The 21,609-nt window shown below is 56.2% G+C and overlaps 2 protein-coding genes across 2 annotated transcripts in view; both read left to right on the plus strand.

Moving 5' to 3' along the window:
* LOC117641029 (neuropeptide Y receptor type 4-like) overlaps positions 1–21,609 on the plus strand; it is a gene marked incomplete at its 3' end in the record, with an annotated part of 63,762 nt that overhangs the window by 3,823 nt on the left and 38,330 nt on the right. Inside the window, exons 2-3 of the mRNA XM_034378123.1 lie at positions 18,125–18,422; positions 19,218–19,300. Of these exons, the coding sequence (XP_034234014.1) occupies positions 18,158–18,422; positions 19,218–19,300 (348 nt within the window). The remainder of the gene's footprint in view (positions 1–18,124; positions 18,423–19,217; positions 19,301–21,609) is intronic.
* Positions 11,996–14,345, plus strand: LOC117641822 (D-2-hydroxyglutarate dehydrogenase, mitochondrial-like). Its single transcript, XM_034379482.1, has 8 exons — positions 11,996–12,130; positions 12,208–12,381; positions 12,466–12,663; positions 12,748–12,941; positions 13,019–13,187; positions 13,274–13,560; positions 13,685–13,856; positions 14,072–14,345. Exons 1-8 carry the CDS (start codon positions 12,121–12,123, stop codon positions 14,341–14,343), a joined length of 1,476 nt encoding a protein of 491 aa, XP_034235373.1. The 5' UTR covers positions 11,996–12,120; the 3' UTR covers positions 14,344–14,345.

Below are 21,609 nucleotides of genomic sequence, written 5' to 3' on the forward strand. Positions count from 1 at the left end.
CCTGTCCACTCGACTAGGTAGACCCCATGTTAAGGGACACGAGACAGTTAATGTGGCTTGACTGTGTATCCATTCTGCTAATTGCTACATAGAAATTTGACTTTCCATTTTTTTTTAGTTTTTCTCTTAGGGTGAGGGTGGGGGCATTTACCTACGTCTAATTCAGAGAAAAGAAGGACTCTCGTTTGATCAGAACTGCTGCGCGTTTGCTGCGGTTTGCAGTCCTGTTGTACTGGACTCGCGTCCCCGACAACCTATCAGTGCACAGCGCGTCCCAGTCGAAACCAAACGGCCGTCAGCGAGCGTCAGTGAGCGGCGGGTCCCATTGTGCCCAACTCGAACTCCGGCGCGAAGGTCGGTCTACCCGCTGGTCCGCGACTCTGGTGTCTGTTCCTACTCGTCTGTCGAGTTTGAGCTCGCATCCCTGCCCTTTGCTCTGATTGTCCGCCACTCTGCGGCTACGCTTCCCGTGAACATGGAGCGGTGGTTCGAGTGCCCGTGTTCAACCTCAACCCACTGGAACGGAACTATCATATCGTGGGGAGTATGCTGGCCAATGCCACGACTGGTGTAAGGGAGGTTTGAATCTTCTCAGGGACAACAGGTCATCAAAACAATCGCCATTTCAACGTCAATGTGGCCTAAAGTTCGACCGTAAATCAAAATATGGTAATTTTTTTACTGCCTGTTGGGCTCCACGCAGCAGAGCGAATCGCTTTCCAGGCGGAGAGGCTCTGGTTTGTCATTACGGTCTGGCAGCGCGGTCCATGCGCGGCCCATCCCCGCCAGCAATGACTGACTGCCATTGAGAGAGTGCCTATTTCTCCCCCCATTCAAAGCGCGGTGGCCGCGTAGCCGCGGTGTGGGAGTGCCGGGCACCGCCTAGCGCCGCGGTGCTGCTTTGAACCGCCCTCGCCCTGCAGGCCCTGTGGCTGCCTGCCTGCCTGGCTGGCTTCCCGGGTGCCGCTGCCCCGTGGCGTCCGATCGCGCACAGTGTTCGCGGCCAGCGCGGTCCGCGGTCCGCCAAATCGGCCCCGGCCCGGCACGGCGTGTTTGCGGCGTGGGTACGTGCAGCGCGCCCTGTACACCCTTACGCCACAGTGTGCCAGTTGGCCGCTCTGGTGGCCACCGAGGCGAGCGGGGCGAGGCCTGCGCTCCCGCCCTGCCTAGCGAGTCGGCCCGAGTTGCCCGCCGCCAGATCCCGGCGCAGATTCCCGCGCCGCGGCCAAGCAGCAGACTGATGCCGAGAGTCGCCTTCGCCGCTCTGTCTCCGTCGCACTCACGGGGCGTGCCGTAGGTGCGAGAGAGACGGCGATACTCTGGGAATCTCGCAGGCAGGGCGAGTAGCGCCCCAATCCCTTTGACACGGCCGAGACGCGCGTCTCCGGCTGAAGTTCCAGCAGGGTCCGCGGCGGTCCACGGTCCAGGGCGTGGACCTCCGCGTCTCCCTGCAGGAGCAGGCGCGCAGTAGACTGATTCGGAGAGTCGCCTTCTTCGCTCTGCCTCTCTCGCGGGACGCCCTATGAGTGCGAGAGAGACCCAGCGACCAAAACGACCCTCGGGATCAGTCTGCATGTCCAGAGGTCCGGCAGCAAGTGGCGCGGTGTCGAACGACGTCGCTGTCCCGGTGGTCGTGGTCGGGCTGCCGGGCTGTCGGGCTGTGGGGCTCGCCTTTCGCCCGGCGCGGCCTCGCCCTCGGCGCCAGCGCGCCTCGGCCTCGCATCGGCCGGCCTCGCAATCGCTCATATCCACTTACCGTACGGCGTGTCCGCCATGCGCCGCCATGTCACACCGTGTCACACCGTGTCACGCCGTGTCACGCCGTGTCACACCCTGTCACGCCGCGTCACGCCGTGATCGCCGCACCCCTTCCAGAGTGATCCGCTCACCTGGCCGCTCCGTCTTCCCTCCCGCCCCGCCGCTGCACCGTCCCCGGGGGCCGCGGGGGCCGCGGGGGGCGCTGGGGGCGCGCTGGGGGCGCACTCGGCCGGGGTGGCCGCGGAACTGCGGGAACCAGGACAGGCTTGTGTAGATGAGTGGCCCCGGAGATAGCGCTATCGGCCTCGTCGCGCATCACCCCGCCACCCCGCCGTCCCGAAGCGGCGCGGAAAAAAAAAAGTTTTCCGTTGAATTTACTGCGCGCCTTTCCGAGGTGGCCAGGCCAGGCGCGCTGCTAGCGGGGCGCCGCGACGCCCCGGACGCCGCGTATAACTCACAATATCCTTGACACATGCGCTCGCTGCCTCCTGCCAGTCTCCCTCGTCTCGCCGTATCTGGGCCGCTTCGATCTCACGGCAGCGCCACGGCGACGCGTTGCCTCTGCCCCGGTCGGGCCGGGTCGCCCGCCGTGTCCCGTTGGCCCCGATGCGAGCGCGCCGGGCGCGGTGATGCGACGCGACGCGACGAGTTTGCCGCGGACGCGTGGCATGCGTGGCGACAAGGCGCCTGACGGCCGCGGGGTAGGCAACCCGCGCGCAGCGCCGCGCGACGGGCCGGCCTGCCGCCGGGCGCTCGCCGCTCGCTCCGCACTTCGCTGTTTGTTGTTCTCCCTTCGGTCTCAGCGGCACCGCCCGGCCCGGGTTCAACTCCTAACAGTGCTCCCACGAGCTTTCCTTTTTTTGTCGGTGGTGCGGGTCGAGCAGCGCGGCACAGCGAGCGGTTCGGGAGTTGCGTCCCCTGTTGCGGGCTGTGCGCGAGCCCCCGAGCCCCCGAGCCCCGCGCGCCGATGCCCCTAAAATAAAAGCGGAAAGTGTTATAGGCACGTGCATTGTTAACGCGCTGCCGTTGTCACTTGCTTTTACGACGGCTTTTACCGGAGCCACGGCGTGGCGGGGCGTGGCGGGGCGTGGCGGGGCGTGGCGGGGCGTGGCGGGGCGTGGCGGGGCGTCGGGGCCGATGGGAGCCGATGGCAGTGGCAGCGCCTTGGCCTGCCCTGGCCCGCCTTGCCCGCACCACGCTATACATAGCGCCCAGATTGTAAAGGGGCGTGGATACATGTTTGTGTGCGCGCGCGCGTGTATGTGCATCATAAATGTGTGTGGCGCGTCTCTCTCTTTGGGACGGGCGTGCATGTTCAGCTGCGGGGGGGGGGGGGGGGGCGAAAAAAGAGCAGGCAGGGCTTACTTTTCCTTCCCCAACTTACCCCTTGAAATGCAGTTGAACTAAAACGTGCCTGCAAAATACTCGAGTTTGTATCAATCATGGATGCAAAAAAAAACACAACAAAAAATCGCGCCGATAGTTCGTTGCAAAAGCTAACCCCATTGCTCGAAAACAAGTGTTACACCTTTGGCGAAAAGAAAAAAAAAAACTTAATTAGTGATGTGTGCCTCTCAGGTTATATCACGGGTGCCTTTGAAATGGGATCTCTCTGGGGAAGCGAAAGCGTTGGCGGCTCGGCCGGTGCTGTTGAAGTTCCACTCCACCCCATTATGCCAAACGGGCAGCATCAGGTTTTTTGTTTACACAGTGTACACAGCGGCGGCGATGCATCCACCTGTTGTTGTTGCCGTTGCGTTGTCGTTTTTGTTGTTGCTGTTTACCGGGAGGCAGCGAATGGAAGTAGTGTTGTTTCAGTTGCCATGTCGTGGGGACGAAAATTGAAATGTCTGTTTGCGCTGTCATCACATCACCGCTCGCGTGCCTGGCTGGCTGCCCTGCCTACCCCTCTGCCCACCGCGGCGCACACGGCGCACGCGCCCTTGGCCGCCAGAGGACGCCAATGGCGGCAAGTGGCGCCATTTTGGCGCCATTCCGGCGGGCAGCGCAGCGCGCCCAGCGCGGCACTCTCGGCCTGGGCGTTCCAGCGATGGGGCTGTTTTGCCTGGGACGCGCTACGCGCTCGGCGGACTGAGGCGTGGCATAGGGGCCGTCCGTTGTCGAAAAGCAGCCAAATGTTAGCGGCAGGATTAGCCAAATGAACATGGGCACCGGCAGCGGCAGGACGGGCGGGCGCGCGGCGGGGCGGGGCGGGGCGGGGTGGGGCGGGGCCAGGCCGGGCACCGCGGCGAGCAAGTATGTTGATTACGGAGGACAGGTCGCCGCGCCGCCCACTAACCACTGACTGTAAAAGCCCCCGCGAAAAGTTTAGAGTGCCCCCCTCCCCGCCTCCCACAGTGTATAGCCGCCGTTGGCCGATGAATGAAAGGAATGACAGGGCGGCCACAATGATGAGTAATCGCCTTGCAAATCCATCAGGCGGACGAGCGGGCGGGGAGGGGCGGGGCGGGGCGCTCGCTCGGACGCAGGGACGACTGTTGACACGGCGACGCACATTTTGATGTAAAGCAAAGAAAGGTAGTGAATGGCGTTTCGAGAGTCTCGTCATCGCGGTACTGGGCAGGTAGGCCGCGCGGAAGGTCGGCAGAAAGCACGTCGTTTCCCACTTCCTCGAAGCAAAATTCTGGAGCCGTGCCCGACTGCAGGACGCCGGGCCTCGAGGCTTCCAGGAACACGGGACGAGAGGAGGCAAAAGCAGCCTCGGTTCAGCTTTACCCGCTTTCTTTTATTTGCTCTGGGGCTGGCTGTCTGCCTGCCTGGTCGCCCCGGGCGGCTAGTCCACGTTCGGGCAGGTCGGCAGCTGTGCGTTTGGTCCTGGGGCCGGCGGGGCCTGCAGGCGGTTGACAGCCGGCAAAACGATAAGCAGCAAGGCCGATGCTCGGCACTGCTCTTCCGGGCCTTAATAGGCCGGCGCGGATGGAGATTGCGACTTTGTAATCTCGGGGGAGGCGCTCTGCGGGGAGGGGGGTGGGGGAGGCGTCGAAGGCCAAGGCAAGGGGAAGGAGGGCGTGGGGCACTCACTGTAGTCAGTGCCGCGAGAAATGGCACACTTTTCACTTGAAAGCTTTTCCGGTTTATTACCGCTAGATTTTGTAGCAGATGATAGCTTTCCTATAAAACACGCAAAATAAAGTATTCAGCTAGCTTTTACGCTCGCGAGTCAAGAAATCAAGCGCGTATCCTCCACGACATGATGCGGTGCCTGGCGCGGCTCGGTGGGTTTACACCATGCTAAGGGGCTCTGTGAACTACTACTACACAGTCGAAGTGTGGAGACTGCCGCAAACTCCACACGTCCAAGTGTGAAGATTACTCCGCAGCAGGAAGTGTTGAGCTCTCCACACTTGGTTTCCACACTTGGTTTCACAGTGTTCTCACGTTACGACACCCCTGTCGGCTTCCGGTCTCGACGACGGCTCACCTTGCCGCGTCACCGTAAATCATCAGCTTCAAAGTAATTATGAGGAACTTATTGAAAATAAAAAGAGATCTAGATCTCTTTTCATTTTCTTTTCTGAAAGAGCTGGTATATTTTTTGGCAGTTTGATCGGTTTGTTTTCTTCAGAGTAACTTACCCGGGAGCTTCCCGCGAGTGGCGACTGGTCGTTTGATCTGCAAGTGATGTAGGCCTAGGCCTGTGCGATTAATCGAATAATTGACTATAATTGTCGATTATTAATTTAATTGTCAATGATTTCCAAAGACCCGATTCGATTAATGTGAATCGACACAGATTCAATTAATTGATCATCGATTTATGCCGATTTCTTGCTCTTTCCGAAACTACCAGAAGGGTCCTGTTTGTCACTGAAACATTGCTTTTATGTACCTTGGCTATCTGTACAGCTTTGAAGTGCACAATTTGGTGCGTCTTTGTCAACTTTGCATCAAAAACCCTTTAAGTTATTCAAATTGACCCTAAAACAAAGCAATTAATCGACTGAAACCAATTTTCGATCTACAATCCAGTTGTCGATTTTAAATCATCGAATCGAGTAAAATTTCGATTATTCGGTAATTGATCAATTGCGATTATTTTCAGTAATCGCACAGGCCTTAGGCCTCTCTGCGCGGCAGGGCAGGGCAGGGCAGGGCTGGCTGGGCAAGGCAAGGCCGAGTGGCAGATTGAGCCTCCCTCAATGACCGGGCGCCTCTATTTCGGACGAGCGGCGCGTCGGCAAGACGCGAGGGCCGAGCGGCGAGTCGAGCGCCGAGTGGCACCGCGTCTGGCAAGTCTCACGGGGCGGCGTGTAGCGCGGGGCGCGCGGGGGCGGAGGCCGGGCACCAGGGCAGCCCGGCACCAGGGCAGCCGGCCGCAGCCAGCAAGCTGATTCCGGAAAGTGCTCTCGTCGCCCCGTCTCCCTCGCACTCAGTTCCGTAGTAAGTGGCGGGAGAGACAGAGCGAGGAATAGCTCTTGCCTGCTGGCGGACACCGCCGTGTTCTTGCCCGGGTCCTGCTGGGTGGTGCCTTTGTCGTATGCAAACCGCAAACCGTGGTCAATCCCGCCCGTCGCCCTCCCGAACCCTTCGGAGGGCTATGCTTCGCTTCGGGAGAAGTGCCCTTGTGCGGATAATCTGCCCAGCTGCTCTTTCTTGATGTGGTCGCCGCCCTCTTTGTCGCCGTTGCCGGATCGTCCCCCCTCCCCCTCCTTACCCCCTCGGCGGCCGCTTCTCGCCCCGGAATCCCATCCACAGGGAGCCGCTTAGCAGCAGACGATGGGGCAGCGGCAAAAAAAATAATAAAAAAATGCCGAGGTTAATGAAATTGGCGTGCACGCCATCATCCCTCGCACGGGCGCTAATTTTTCGATTATTTTCTTCGGCTCTTGTGCCAAAACTATTTAACTCCAGTGCCAAATCGTTTCCTATCCGTATTAATGGTTTGGACTATAGATCTCAATTTTTTTGTAGCCATGTACGTAAGGCCGGATGGTATGAAATCTAACTAAGGGGAGGATTGTGAAACTTTACATCTTAACCTTACTCGCCAGGAGTGATTTTAGCCATGTATCTCATTAGGGTTCACCCCATGGTGAGTTCCGAAAACAATTATTAAGGTGGGTCCGGAGGGTGCCTGAGTGTTTTTGGGCCGATTTGAACAGCCACTGCGTCTTCCGATGGCGGGCATTGCTCCCTCAAGGGAATTGGTTTTGGACTCCTTTAGCATCCCGTATAGGAGTGGATTCATTTAGTTTGGGAGCGATTTCTCAAATTGGCCAAACACGCTCGGAATGAGTCTTTAAAAAACATGTTTGAGGCGATTTTAAGAGCCACCGTTACCAAGGGGCATTTTTCCCTACGGCAATTGTCTTTGGACCTTTTTAGCTGCCTTTGTCGGGCTGTTTATAGTTAGTTGGGGCGATTTCTCAAGTTGGCCGAACCTCAAAATGTTTTGAAAAATCTTGTGCCGTTTTGTCAACTTTGAACAATATGCTCCCAATAAGACTGATAATCGCATTCCGTAACAGAGGATGCTAAAGGGAAGGGCCAAGGAAAATTGCCCGTTGAGGGAGCAAAATGCCCCTTGGATCAGACGCAGTGGCTGCTTAAATCGACCCAAAACATGATTTTTTAAAGACATTTCTGAGCGTTTTGGCCACTTTGAGACAATACTGCTCCCAAACTAAGACTGATAATCGCACTCCGTAACAGAGGAATGCTAAAGGAAGGTCCAAAGACCAATTGCCCGTTGAGGGAGCAAAATACCCGCCTCGGATCAGACGCAGTGGCATGCTAAAGGAGGGGTCCCTGGGGTCGCGAAAACTTTTCCTGGGGTCGCGGAAATTTTTTGGCTACAAATTTGGGGTCGCGAGCCGAGAAAGGTTGAGAACCGCTGTCGTAGCCATTCTTTGCGTACCAGTTCTCATGGAGATGCTTATGAGGATGATTGAGAATGAGAAAAAAGAACGGAGAGTCAATACTCTATCTGTGTTTTTTATGATCTATGTAAATTTTCCGCACCAAACTGCGAATTTATTTGGCGGTGTGGGAGACACGTAAGGTGGTGGCCCTCAAGGTTTTCGGCGCGTGATGACGGGATTTGGAGCGGATCGGGCACACGATTGCGATTCCGTGGAGCGCGCTCCTCGATGAGGATCGGGTGGCACAGTCGACCTTTCCCCAGTCGCACGAAGGCGCTGGATTCCCGAAAGTGGTATCGACACGGCACTGCAAGATGCGCCGAAGAGCAACACGCCACGCGTCGGATGCAGGCAGGCCGGGGGAGGCGGGGGAGAGGCGGGGGAGAGGCGGCACCCGTTCAGGCAGATGGCCTTGTCAACTTTTTCACTTGGCCAACTAACTCGATTTGTATTTGAGTGGGGCCCGTCTGGACACGGCCCCGCCCGTTGTATTGTTGGCGGGGCGGGGAAACAAGTTCCTACAAAACGGACGCATTCACCAAAACGTGTTGGGGGTCTTCGGGACCAGGCTCTCCAGAATTACATCATGGGTCCCTACGAGCGGGTGTCGTGAGGGCGTAGTTTGCCTGCACGAGAAAAATGAGTTTGCTGTAAGTAACAGGTAGTAACTAGCTCGTAGAGGTGCGTTAAAATTCTGCTATGGCTGATTCCCTAGAAATATTAACTTAACTATAACTGCGCAACAACACTGCAATCTCAGAGGGACCGCCACAAGCTAATGGCTGTGACTGACAGCTAGTCTAATTTTCCCCGCTCGGCTGCGTTGCCCCGTCGCAGGCGGCTCAAAGTATTTAATGTGAGGAAAGTCGCTTCATAATTTCACGACGGATTTTCTACGTAAGCTTCCGAAATGCTCACGCTCCGCGAAAACTTACAACTTTCCTTGGCGGTGCTTTGCAATGCAAGAATTCGCCAGGATACGAGAGCCCGAGGAATAGAAAGACCGGGCCGGTCTCGGTGGATCTTTGCTCATTATCCGACCCGCTTGGAGGGACTGCGGAGTGCTCGCCGCGCGGCGCTCCGGACAGAACGGCGCAAGTGACGCGCGGGGCGTGGCAGATGCGGCGATGCGGCCTTGCCGGGCCTCGGCCGGCGACGCGAGTCAAGGCGGCAAAGGCCTGGACCGCCCGCCGCTCGCACAGCGCACAGCCAGCGCACAGCCAGCGCACGCCAGCGCCGCCAAGACGCTAGTAGTAGCCTCAGGCTGCTAGACGCTAAGGCCGGCTGGTCGTTATTTACCGATTCTCATCCATTCGAAACACTTGCTGCAGGGCCGCCTGGGAGCGGGGTGGCGCGCTGGCAGGCTTGCCCAGGCGTGCCCAGGCGTGCCGACGCGAAAAGCGGGGAGGCGGGAGGTGTCGGTATCGGACCCGGATCGGATGGACCCGTTTTATTGCCGGCCTCCCCGAATTCGATGAATCCGCGGCGGCAGCCTCGGCAGCCTCGGCCCGCAGTGGCGCCAAACGACTTCCACGTACACGAGGCGCGGGGATTTTTCTTCCGTCGGGCGAGGGAAGGTCCTAATTTGAGGCGTGGCGCGCGTGGCGGCCGTGGCGGCGCTGTGAGCAGGAAGCACCGCGAAGAGGGAGTGATTGGAGGCCGCGGCGCCGCGGCAGGCACTACCCGCCAAAGTGGCGCACTTCGTTATTTCCGGCGCGTTGGCTGCGGGTCGCTAGGCGGGTCGCACATCGCCACCCCTTTCCCCGCGCGGTCTGCCACTTCCTTCTTTCCGTTTTCCACCCCTTTCCACCCTTGCTTTTCCACACCGAGGTCTTTCTCCTGCCAACTCTTGTCGCCCACTGTGGAGTCCCCCTTTTGTTCCCCACTTCTCTTTGAACCCTTGTCTTTCCAATCTCCGCTCTCTCTTTCATCCCTTGGCTGTCCGATCCCGTCTCGTTATCCTTGGTTCCCCACTCGTTTGCTTCCCTTCCTTACCAGTCAACCCTCAGTTTTCCACCCTTGCCGTCGACCCGTGGTTTTCCACCCTTCCCTTACCTCCCCCCCCCCTTTCCAAGCGGCGCTCCCCATACCGTGGGGATCCGCTGAAAAATGAAGTCAAGTTTAGTGCGGGTCGGCCGTCGGGCCGGGGCGGTGGCGCTGGCGTGGCGCTGGCGTGGCGCTGGCGTGGCGCTGGCAGGCTGTTGATGGTGTTGGCGGAACAGCGTTACATCAAACTACTCGCGGCGAGAACAGCTGAGACGGTCTCCGTGGCTTCGGAACACGCCGCAGTTTGGCGTGCAAATTATTTATGTGACTCGGAGATGCCTCTCCCCCTCTCCCTTCCCCTGCTTGCCTCCTCCCGAGGGCACGAGATTAAAACAGCAGGGGCAGCAGGAAAGGCACACGGCGCCAGTGTAGTGGATCCTTCCTCGCTCATGATTTCCTGCGGGGAGTGAAGGAGACACAGACGTGCGCGGAATCCAAAGAGGTGTTTGAATGCGCGGCCGGGGCGGCTCGGTGCGGCTCGGCGGGGCTCGGCAGGGCTCGGGCGGGGCTCGGCGGGGCTCGGCGGGGCTCGGCGGGGCTCGGCAGGGCCTAAGCAGGGCGACCCCGACCCTCAGCACGGCGCGGCGGGAAGGGGTGGGGGAAGCGCCAGGATGTTTGTCCAGCGGGAGAGTTGGGGTAATTATGTAGTGTTAGCGGTTGCGGAAGCCAGAGGCGTGCCAGAGAGGTCCCATATTGGGGCGCAGCACTGCTCTTTCCACTCACAAGGGCGCCGGATGCGAGCCGATTGGTGGCCTCTGTTCGACCTGCTTTTCTACTGAGAATTGCTGCACAGCCACAATACTGAGCTTTTCGGTTTCGATTGAAATCTACCCTCGGGAATTCCATTTCCGTCAGCAGCATCCAATCTACATATGCGACGGTGTAAGACTTGGTCAGCAAAGTTAATTCACAGGGAAGAAACACTTTTTTTTTCTGCTGTTTCGTAGTTTTTCGGTTGGTGTGACAGATAAAAAGTTTAATTCTGACGTGCGGTGTGGTAACGCATTTCTGATAACCTTCCAAAATCTCAGCCGGATCGGCCAAGCCGTTTTGAGCCATCGGGACAGACACGCAGACCATCAAAGTTTCTCAACCACACTCGAGTGCTAACTGACTTTGCTGTTTCTTAGCCAATTACCGTGTTGTCGGGCAATGAGCCTTGACCAATCACTGCACCTGCACACCGACAGTTGTGCTCCACAACGCAGGTGCCATCACACGCTAGGGTAGTGTATCAAAAGACAGAGCATTGCGGTTGCCATGCGTTGACAGACCTTCCAGAAGGTGAACGGGGAGGACGTGTTGTCATATTCGTTTGAACGCGAAACATTCTTCAATCAGGCCGGTTTTTGGCATCCATTTTGGAAGACTTTCAAAAATAATATTGTCAGTACCCATCTCGTGTCCAAGCCTATTTGCTCGTGTCGACAAAATATATTTTCTGTTCCCCATATTGGCATTTCATCCTCACTGTTCATGACAAAAGAGCCTGAGTACAGTTTGTTAGACGCATCAGGGTGTAAGTCACGACACTCGTCGCAGCGTGGCTCTCTCTTCTGACAAGAGATGGCCCGCTAGAGCATGGCAAGCACCACCTGACATAAGAGTGTGCGTCAGAATTGTCGATGGGGGTCAATGGGTGCCAACCATTGTCTAACGAGTGCATGTCAACGTTGTCATCGGTGTCAAGAAGAGTGCATGTTAACCATCATCCGATAAAACGCTGCACCTTTAAGGGTGCAAGGTAAGGTAGCAAGCCAGCGTATAAGCCATTACCTGTTTAAAGAGGCGCTACTCAACTTTTATCAGACAGGTGTGCAAGTCAAGGAAAGGTATGGCTTTCGTCGGAGAATGGCCGGTCCCTTTCTGGCAGAGATGTGCACGTCACTTCTTTCCCGATGACTCGCGTGGTTTTATCAGTCGGATTGTTGAAGTGTGCGTTTAGAAAAAAACTGTAGCATCTAAACACTATTGACGTTATAGTTACGGGTCCAAGTTCAAAAGGTACAGCAGGTTTCAAGGACTGAAAAATTAAAATATTATTTTGTCTTTCCCTAAAAGAAAGGTTTCTTTTCACGGCGCCACGCATTGGTCACTACTCAAAATCACACTGCTTCCCGAAAACAGATCTTATCTGGATGCTTCTGGAAATCACGCCCATTCAGAGGCAGGCAAATTTCTCAAAGTCTGATGTTTTGGCATGAATTGGAGAGAAAACTGACGCAAATCAAACCTTGGTAATCTTGTCTCCTTGATATCGCGTGATTGCCCAGGAACGACCAGATAAGGGACAACCTCTGCTCCAAGGTGCGATGAAAGACTCAATATAAGGAAGACGCTTGTTTACTTTCACACAGTGCGTGCTGGCTCCTCGGTGTATAAGCACTGCAGCTGCATATCACCACACTTTGGTAGCAAACGACACTAGCCAAAGATGGAAACAGGTATCGTTAGTAGTAATAATTTTTCGGACTTCAAATCCTGTACCCGTTCATTGCTTCAACATATTCCCCTGTTCTAGCTTATAGTGGCCCACCTCTCGGCAAAGATACCTACAATATTAAGAGAGGAAATTTTGCTTCTCTCACTGACAAGGACTTAAATGTATTTGAAGGAATCGTTGGCAAGTCTAGAATGTTGACAAATGTGTCTGAGGTAAAGCCATACAATATTGATTGGGTTCACTCGGTCAGAGGTTCGTACACTATTACCATTTTTAGATATGAGGTATCTCAGTATCCATTTATATCAACTGTTGTTACTGTTATTAAAATTCTAGGCAGCAGCCAATGTGTTCTCAAACCTGAAACAACTGAGGAGGTTTCTGCTATATTGAAGCATTGCAATGAACGCCGTTTGGCGGTATGTCCCCAAGGCGGGAATACAGGTCTAGCTGGTGGTAGTACTCCAGTCTTTGATGAAGTAGTAATTTCCACTAGCCTTATGAATGCGATCATTAGTTTCGACAATGTGTCAGGTAACTTCATTGGAGTCGTTTTGGTTGTTTTTGAATTAAATGTCTAAAAGTTTTGGTTTTTAAATTTTTGTTAACATTTTCCAGGTGTATTAACATGCCAGGCTGGGTGTGTACTGGGACAATTAGAATCTTATTTGCAAGAGCAGGGCTTTATGATGCCGCTGGATTTGGCAGCCAAAGGTAGCTGCCAAATTGGGGGAAACGTGTCTACAAATGCTGGTGGCCTTCGTCTTGTAAGATATGGCAGTATGCATAGCACTGTCCTCGGCCTTGAAGTGGTTTGTTTTAACATTCAGATATAACAAAATTGGCCTCAGCATGTGTATGTAGAAAAATAAAAATGGTATTTTTGTAGGTTTTAGCCAATGGAGAAGTTATGAACTGTTTAAACAAAATGAAAAAAGATAATACTGGATATCATTTAAAACATCTTTTTATTGGCGCTGAAGGAACTTTGGGTTTAGTAACTAAAGTTGCGATACATTGTCCTGTTAGTCCGAAATCAATGAATGTTGCATTTCTAGGTAAGTGCGTATCCTGTATCGTTTTAAATTATACACTTGTTCTATTTCGCCGACTGTGCATGAAAAAAAAAAACTGTCCTTATCAGGTCTTGACAACTACGAGAGAGTTTTGGAAGTGTTTAAATTGATTAAGAGGGATCTGGGTGAGATTCTATCTTCCTGCGAGTTGATGGACAGGAGTTCGATGGAAGCTGTGGAAGAAAATGTTAAACTTCGTGTTCCCTTGAAAGAGTCCCCATTCTATATGTTGATAGAGACATCAGGCAGTAATTGTGATCACGATAAAGAGAAACTGTCTCAGTTTCTTGAAAATGCTCTTGAGAAAAAACTGATTACGGATGAAATACAAGCAAGTGAACCCTCCCGCATTAAAGTGAGTCATCGTGATACATATTTACATTTTCTCCAAATAATTTGAATCTTTCTAGATTTCCAAAAAACAGAGGTACGAGGAATATTGATTCCTTTTATTAAAAATAACTTTTCCTGTATTGCAGCAACTTTTTGAAGTGCGGGAGAAGATGGGAGAAGCACTGTTTTTGGATGGACATCTTTATACTTATGATATTTCCTTGAAGCCTCAAGACTTCTACTCAATTGTACACACTACAAGAGAACACTTAAAAAATGTACCGGGTGTTCTACGAGTAAATGGATTTGGACATTTTGGTACGGAATTTAATGACCACATTTTAACGTGTGAAGTAGCTTTACTCATCACAAAGTGCATCTCTGCTGCTTTGCCTATGGTTACCGATGACAGTTCACTGATTCTCGCACTAAAGCATGTGGTTACTTTTACTTTGCTATGGCTTTTGTCCAACCTTGTAGTTTTCATTTACATTCAATTTACTCATGTGGGTCCTCTCTATGTTGTCAAACAGGTGATAACAATATCCACCTTAACATCACATCGAAAAAGTACAGCAAAGACATCGTCAACAACCTTGAACCTTTCGTGTATGAATGCACCTCAAAGCTTGGAGGCAGTGTTAGTGCAGAGCACGGTATCGGTCTGAAGAAAACAGATGCTGTCCACTTCAGCAAACCTCCTCAAGCCATACAGCTCATGCACCAAATTAAAAATGTCATGGATCCAAATGGAATCATGAACCCGTACAAGGTTCTTCCATCAATAAACTCAGAATCAGCTTGAAATTGCGAACTCCTTTATTCAAGCAAACAAATGATATCAAATGTTCCACTTTCCCGCATACACACGGAGTGCACGACAGCAAGTCTATGGTCTCATTTTTCTGGTCTGCCCCGTGGAGCTTAAAGATTCGCATTTTTAAGCAGCCATTGCACCACAAGCGCCTGTAAAGCACAGTTGGAATTTTACTGTAAAAAATAACAGGAGGTTGACATGACAATCCCCATCTAAAAGCACGTTTGTAAAGCAGAGTTCAAGTGAAACGGTTCAATAATATCTGAACGAGGAAATATAATGAGAGCGAGAGTAATCTCTCATTGATACCAAAGATAACCCTCGCACTTGATCTAGTAGCTGGCCACTCCGTATCGCCACCGTCACCCAATTCGTCGGGAATCGCTCAAAATGACAGTTCTCGACACATCCTGAGAGGGAGCGGAAAAACCAATTACGCGTCAGATCAACAGATGGTTCTAATCAATTTGTAGTGGCCATAGCTCCTGCTTCGCCTGCCCGATTCGGTTCTCACCGACAGTCAAATTGTCCGCCGTGCTTTTCCGCTTCCGGCTAGGGTTCCTAAACTTCGCCAGTAACGAGCCTTTGAGCGACGTCTTGGAGCCGAGACCGCGCTCTTACGGCGGGCGGGTCAGGAAAAGGGCGTCGACGTCGATGAGCCGCGCGCCTCGCTGTGTGTTTTGCCTCGGCAGAGGGAGGAGGACCACTGCCGCACCATCGTCGTTTTTTTTAAATCTCCCGTTCCTTTTTTCTCTCACGTCTTCTTAACTTTGGTTCCGCGGCCACGCCCGCTGCATATGAATGGCACGATTGGAGCAGGGAGCTGGAGGGGGAGGCGGGATCCTCGAGCCTTCTCCGCCACGGTTTGACGGCGGCGCCAAGACGATACAGCCCACCGCAGCACCCAGCGCTACACGACACGGGAAGCTTTGGTGCACTCCTCGTTGCGAGCCGCGAGACGTCCGTGCTCACTTGGGATCGGCCCAAAAGTTCGCTTCAGTTCTCTCCCCTTCTCTTTCACACACGCGCACGCAGAGACAAACTCTCTCCCACACATGGTCGGCCGTGTCGTACGCGTGGGCGGGCGAGACGCGACACGCGCACGTGACACAATAATTTACGTGCTTTCTTTTACTTACGTGCTTTCGGCGGGCCGCCGCGTGCACGCAATGCAGGGCCGCGCTTGGGGCCGCGTGTCCTCGGGGCCCTCGGTGTCCTCGGTGCCCTCGGTGCCCTCGGTGCCCTCGGTGCCCTCGGTGCCCTCGGTGCGGGGATCGAAAGGTTTGGGCGCACCCGCCTGGCGCCATCAGGGATGAGGTGAGGTGTGCGGCGCAGACAATGTCATTAGTCTTGAGTGAGCGCAGAGTGCTCGGCGCACGCTTCCCCGCCCTCACACTAATGCCTAATTGCGCGAGCCGCTTGAAGCTGAGCGTCGCTGAGCGTCGCCGGGAGAAGCCATCGCCTCACGCTTGCAGCACTTTGTCGCCCCGAGCGCCTGCGGTGCGCGGGGCAGTCCCGCCACGCGCGCGCGCCGGGTGTGCTGCCTACGCGCCGCACCGCAGGCGCTCTGCTATTGCTTTTAATGGCTGGACCACAAATGATCGTTTGCCTTTTCGGGTCCGACCGGCCTGCCCTCGGCCGACCCGACCACAGAGCTGACCGGACGGACAGTGCTCTGTCCCAAACGGAAACGCCTCGAGAGTGCGAGAGGGACGGAACGCACTTTTAGGCGTGCACCTGTAGCACCGCTTTATCCTGCCGATGCGCTCCTTGTTCTGCCGGCTGCCCCGTCTGGTGCTGGCGGCGCCGCGTACTCCTTTTTCACTACCTGGCCTGCCCCGCCCCGAGCGACTTAATTTTAATTCGCCGCAGCTCGGCCCGGCGGGCCCGGCCCGGCGGGCCCGGCCAGGCACCAGGTGAAGACAAAAGGGCATCCTCCCCGTTTGACGTGCAAGCCCTTCCTTTGTCGTGCCAACCACCTTTTTGAAAAACATAAAGAAAATAAAACAACAACAAAAAACATTTCCATCGTCTAAACTCCTTTGGATAATGAGGCAAGTTGGGTGCGGCAGCCATTTTTCACCGTGAAAAAATAAAAATAGAGGAAACTTGAAAAAAAAACTTCTGATTTTTTAGTGACTCCAAAACCTCTTCTACTTCACGAATTTTTGGCAAGTTGCGTTCCGACAAATGTTTTTATCTCTCCGGTGTTTTCCAATTTATCCGTGTGCTTTCGGAGAAAGGGGTAGGGGGTGCGTTCCGTTGCGCGTTCTTTGTATCAACAGGCTGCAGGCTCCCCGCAGAGTGGCGGAATATCGGGCGAACGTGACGTGTCATCGGTGGAAGGAAAGTCAACCGAAGTGTCCTCCCCATTTTTAGGGGGCCTCCGTTCAGCACATGAACCATAATATGTTGTCCCGTTGTTTCGTTTCAAATCATCCCAACTTTCTTTTTTCGACACTTTTACTACGCCGCTGCCCAAGTTGTGGGCCTGGCCCGCTGGGGTGGAGGCCCGGTGTGGGGCTCTGGGGCGAGAGGGCCTGCCCAGCCCGCCGATGGCGATGCAGGTGCGCCGCCATGGCGCCACAGCGCCGGGAATGTGGAGTTTGCCCCGGGCAGATTGCTGGCTCTATCTCGCACCTGCACGGCACGCCCCATGAGTGCGAGAGAGGTAGCGACGACGACGACTCTCTGGACTGGCATTCCCGACTGGTGCCCCGAATTTAAACGCTCGGCCGATTTGGCCACTTCACGTTGCCGGGCGGGAATGCCACTCGTTTTGATGCCCAACCCGATTCGAACGAAGCGCTCCGTACCGGCACTGGCCTGCATAGTCGTCCTGTCTCTCTCGCATTCGTGAGCACCTGCGAGAAAGAGAGGACGCCAATACATCTGTTTCAAATCAAACTGTCAGGTGGTTTTGCACTGTATTTCGCGACCCTCGAACGCGCACATGCCCCCTGCAGCAGTTGAGAGGTTGAGTTTCATCGGGCTGTATCACGCTTCACTGCGCCTCGCTGCGTCCAGGTCATCATCGCCCTCTTAATTCTTGATTCACGGTAATTGCCCAGGTGTAATTAATATCGATGATGTCGTTAGGACTGGATGCCGGGGTCCTTAATTGAGACGAAGGGCCGCGGCCCGCCGGTAGCCAAGGCGGTAGCCAAGGTGGAGGTAGCCAAGGCGGTAGCCCGTCGCTCGCGCGTCAAAGGAAGAGCCCTCCGCTCCTTTCTTCTCTCTTGGCCATTTTTTCTCTTTCCTCGCCGCTCCCCGCGGAAACTATTGGCCAGCCTCAAGGCCACACGCGCAGGGCAGCGCGGCCGCGTCGAGGGGCCGGGGGTGAGGCGGTGCGGCGAGGGCACTCGACGGGGCTCGCTGGCATTCCCTGGGACTGCCGGGGACTACTCGCCTTAACGCGGCTCTCCTTATCGGCGCCCTCGAAGTGCGAGATGGGAGAGAGGGGGGAGGGGGGACAGAGGGCGCTTCTGAACGGCGAGTGAGCGATGCTGGACGTTAAGATGGACAAGGATAGCGGGATGAATCGCCCGTGCGGCCCGGTGCGGGACTGGGACTCCGGGCCGCCCCGATGAGCCAAGGCCCGGCCGAGGCCCGGCCGAGGCCCAGCAGTGCCGTGCTAAGCGGCCTACACCGGGCCGCCATTAATAATGATTGCCTCGTTTTCCGCACTTTCCCCGACAGCTGCTGCTGGGATGTTGACTAATTCCCACTTCCTCCGACGCCCCGACTAACAGCCACCTCGCTGTTGCAGCCCCGGGCAGCACCGCGGCGGCGGCGGGCCGCCATGGCGGACTCCAGCGAGTCGGAGAAGGCGCTGGAGGGGCTGCTGGGCACGTCCAACGGCTCCCTGCTGCTCAAGCCCGTCATCAAGACCACCCTGGAGTCGTCGTACCCCGTCATCGTGGCCATGTACGCCCTGCTCGTGGTGTCCGGCGCCGTCCTCAACCTGGGCCTGCTGGGCCTGGTGCTGCTGCGCCGGCTGCACCACCAGAACACCATGTGCCTGCTGGCCAACCTGGCGCTCGCCCACCTCGTGCAGTGCCTCGCCGGTGAGTCTCGGAGGCAGACCCGGCCTTTGTGGGAATGAAAGGGTAGCACTTAGTGCTTACAGCCTACTGAGGATAAAAATGCCCTTGTGGTAAAGAAATGCTCTTGGTGAAAGTTAATGCTCTTGCCGAAAATAAAATGCTCTTCTTGGAATGGACTGCCCTCACAGAGGCTAAGTGTGGCTATCTGGATGCCGAGAAATGGCAGTGTGCTTGATACACTGGCTGGAATCCTTCGTGATTGGTGTCGCAGCGAAGAGAATACCGGCTGGCGCGCGCTGCTGGCGCGGCACTCGGCATTCCTTTCGTTATGACAGTCTGGCTGTTGACGCGCCAGGCGGCGCGGACGGGCTGGCAGCCCTGGACCATTCTGGACGCGGCCCCGTCCGTCTCTGTGTCCACGCCCGTCAAAACGAGATGTTACAAAACAAAATTCAGCCTCAATGGCTCGGGCAATGTGTTCAGGTAAATCGATTTTAGTATAGATGCCAAAACTTATGTCAAAGAGCGACCTATATTAAAAACTGTTCACATTTTATTTGCTCCCATGTAATTGTGTATAAAGTTAAGATTTGAATCAAACGAAATAGACTTTATAAGTCATACGCTGCAATCCATATAAAAGTGCCCTCGTCTGGCGGGCGTTGCAAGGGCGTTTCATGACTACGTACCCGCCGGCAGTGTCACGGCTCGGCGCTCTCGTTTCACCCGGAGCATTCATTAAAGTTTTCAAAGGGCATTCTCGTATTTCTCGTGTTTACTTTCCGTGCCTATAAAATTGGTTTCTTTTGGTTCCAGGCATCCCCATCACGCTGACGGTGATGCTGGTGACGAACTGGGTGCTGGGCCGGTTCCTCTGCTACTTCCTCCCCATGCTGCAGGTCGGTAGCTGCGACGAGGCAATGCCGGGCACGTGCGCCATGTGGTCGAGCTGCTCGGTGCGCGGAGCGTTTTCCCGCTTTTCCCCCTTTTCGCGCAGCACACACACACACACACACACACACACACACAAACTCACACACTCCAACACAGACACGCTTTGCGCATAGTGGATCCCGACGGACCCGCTCCGTTGCGACACGGTGCGCCAAATCAGCCCTTTCACTGGTTCTGCACGACTATCTGGCTCTGTGTGTATCTGTCCAATCTGAAAGCCCCCCCCCCCCCTGTCCCCACACACTCTAAGCGAGGTGGCGCGGCAGTTCTTCTATCGGTTCGAGTGTGTGACCGCTGTGAGTGGGGTGCGAAGCGTGCGAGAGGGGGAGCAGTAGAGATGACGGTAGAAAAGAAAGGGGAGCAGCAGCCGTTATTCGACCACTGGCCCTACGCGCGCGCCCTGCCGCGCCCCGCGCCCCACCCCACGCGATGCCCTTTCCTCCCAGCGGGGAAAATCAGTGGCTCAGATCGCGTGTAGCCCCGGGCAATACCCTGGCCGCCATTGTCTCTGCCGAACTTGGGCCGGGCATGCGAGCAGCGCGGCGGCGAGCGGCGGCGAGCGGCGGCGAGCGGCGGGCCCTGGGGCTGCCGCGGCTTGCCCTCCCCCGCCCCGCCCCGCCCCGCCACGCCATGGAATGAAAACAGAGGCCGCCACGCCCCGCCACGCCCCGCCACGCCCCGCCACGCCCCGCTCGCTGGTGGCCGAGAGGCGTACGGCACGCGGCTCTAGTGGCAGCAGCGCACCCAACGTACGGCGCGCTCCTCTGGGGCCCTCTGAGGCCCTCAGGGGCCCCGGGGCAACCGGAGTACTTACCAGGTCGCGAGCGTGATGATGCCGCGGCGTCTCGAATGGCCTCTTTGTTGTATGACGAGCCGGGCCAATGAGTGGCGGGGCGGGGGGCGGGGGGAAGATGAGCGGGGCGGCGTTGTTTCTGCTACCGGAGACCGGCACGCCACGCCTTGCCACCCCCCGTGGCCCACACTCAGCGGGGATTCCAGCCAGGTGCGACTCGTCGTGAGCCTCTGACTGTGATGGGGGCGCCGTGTTGTGCCGCTGTTTCGTCGCCCTGCAGCCCTGCAGCCGCGGGGGACGTTCCGGACGGGAGCGACATACGGGGCGGCGGTGGCGTGTCACTCGCAGAGGTGGTCGTGGTGTGGACGTTGACACGTGACCCCCCCCCCCCTTTTCCTCCCTTCCGGACCCCGGCCCGGACTTTCTCCGCGGCTCTTCCCCGCCGCGGGGCCGCGGGCCTGGAACCCTTTCCTTTCGCTAACAGCTCGGTAAATATTCCGCCGCCCGTTTGGTTTGAATGCGTGGGCCCGGGGGCGTCCCATGGTGCCCCGTGGCGTCCCGCGGTGTCCGAGCGGAGGCCGAGGTCGTGATGGAGGCCGAGGCCGTGGTCGCGCGCGTGGGCCGAGCCGGAGTGGGCTGGCCGGGGCCGTGTGGGGGCCGCGCGGCAGCGAAGTGGTTGGGTGGCACGGCACGCCGATCGCGAACGACGCCGCCACCGCGATTGCCTGGGCTTCCCGATGCTTCGACGATTCACCTGCGCGGTCCGCTGCACTCCCTCCCTCCCTCCCTCCCTTCCCTCCCTCCCTCCCTCCCTCCCTCCCTCCCTCCCTCCCCTCCCTCCCTCCCTCCCTCCCTCCCTTCCCTCCCTCCCTCCCTTCCCTCCCTCCCTCCCGCGGACCTTTCAGAGTCCGTCTGTCTGTCTGTCCACCTGTCTGTATGCCTGTCTGTCAGTGTTACCGGTACTATGCTAGAGTGTCAGTATGTCTGTGAGTAGGGTCGTGCGCACATCACCGAGGTGAATTCGCTGGTCGCTGCGCCTCGGCCGTCACCGCCTCGCTGCGGACTGATTCCGAGGGTCGTTTTCATCTCTCCGTCTCTCTAGCACTAATAGAACGTTCTTTACTGGTGCGAGAGAGACTGAGGCAGAAACTCCGGTGCGCCACGCTGCGATCGAGAATTGGCCCTTGCGGTCCCCACCGGTCCGCTCCGGTCCCCTCTCCCTTCTCGGAGTCCTTGAGGTGCGCCGCCCGGCAACTGCGAGGCAACTGCGGGGCACTGCGCGGAACCGGATGCAATTTATCGCCGAGTTTGTGGCCGCTCGAAAAGCGACCGATTTGATTGCATTTATTGAGGTGGAGGACGCGTGCGTGCGTTTGAAAGGATCGGAAATCGGAATGGAAAACTGAAACCAAAACACCCCCACAAATCGAAAGGTCAGAGGTTACTCCTTCCAGAATCGAG

The sequence above is a fragment of the Thrips palmi genome, unplaced genomic scaffold, assembly GCF_012932325.1.
Source record: "Thrips palmi isolate BJ-2018 unplaced genomic scaffold, TpBJ-2018v1 HiC_scaffold_15, whole genome shotgun sequence".
Taxonomy (NCBI): domain Eukaryota; kingdom Metazoa; phylum Arthropoda; class Insecta; order Thysanoptera; family Thripidae; genus Thrips; species Thrips palmi.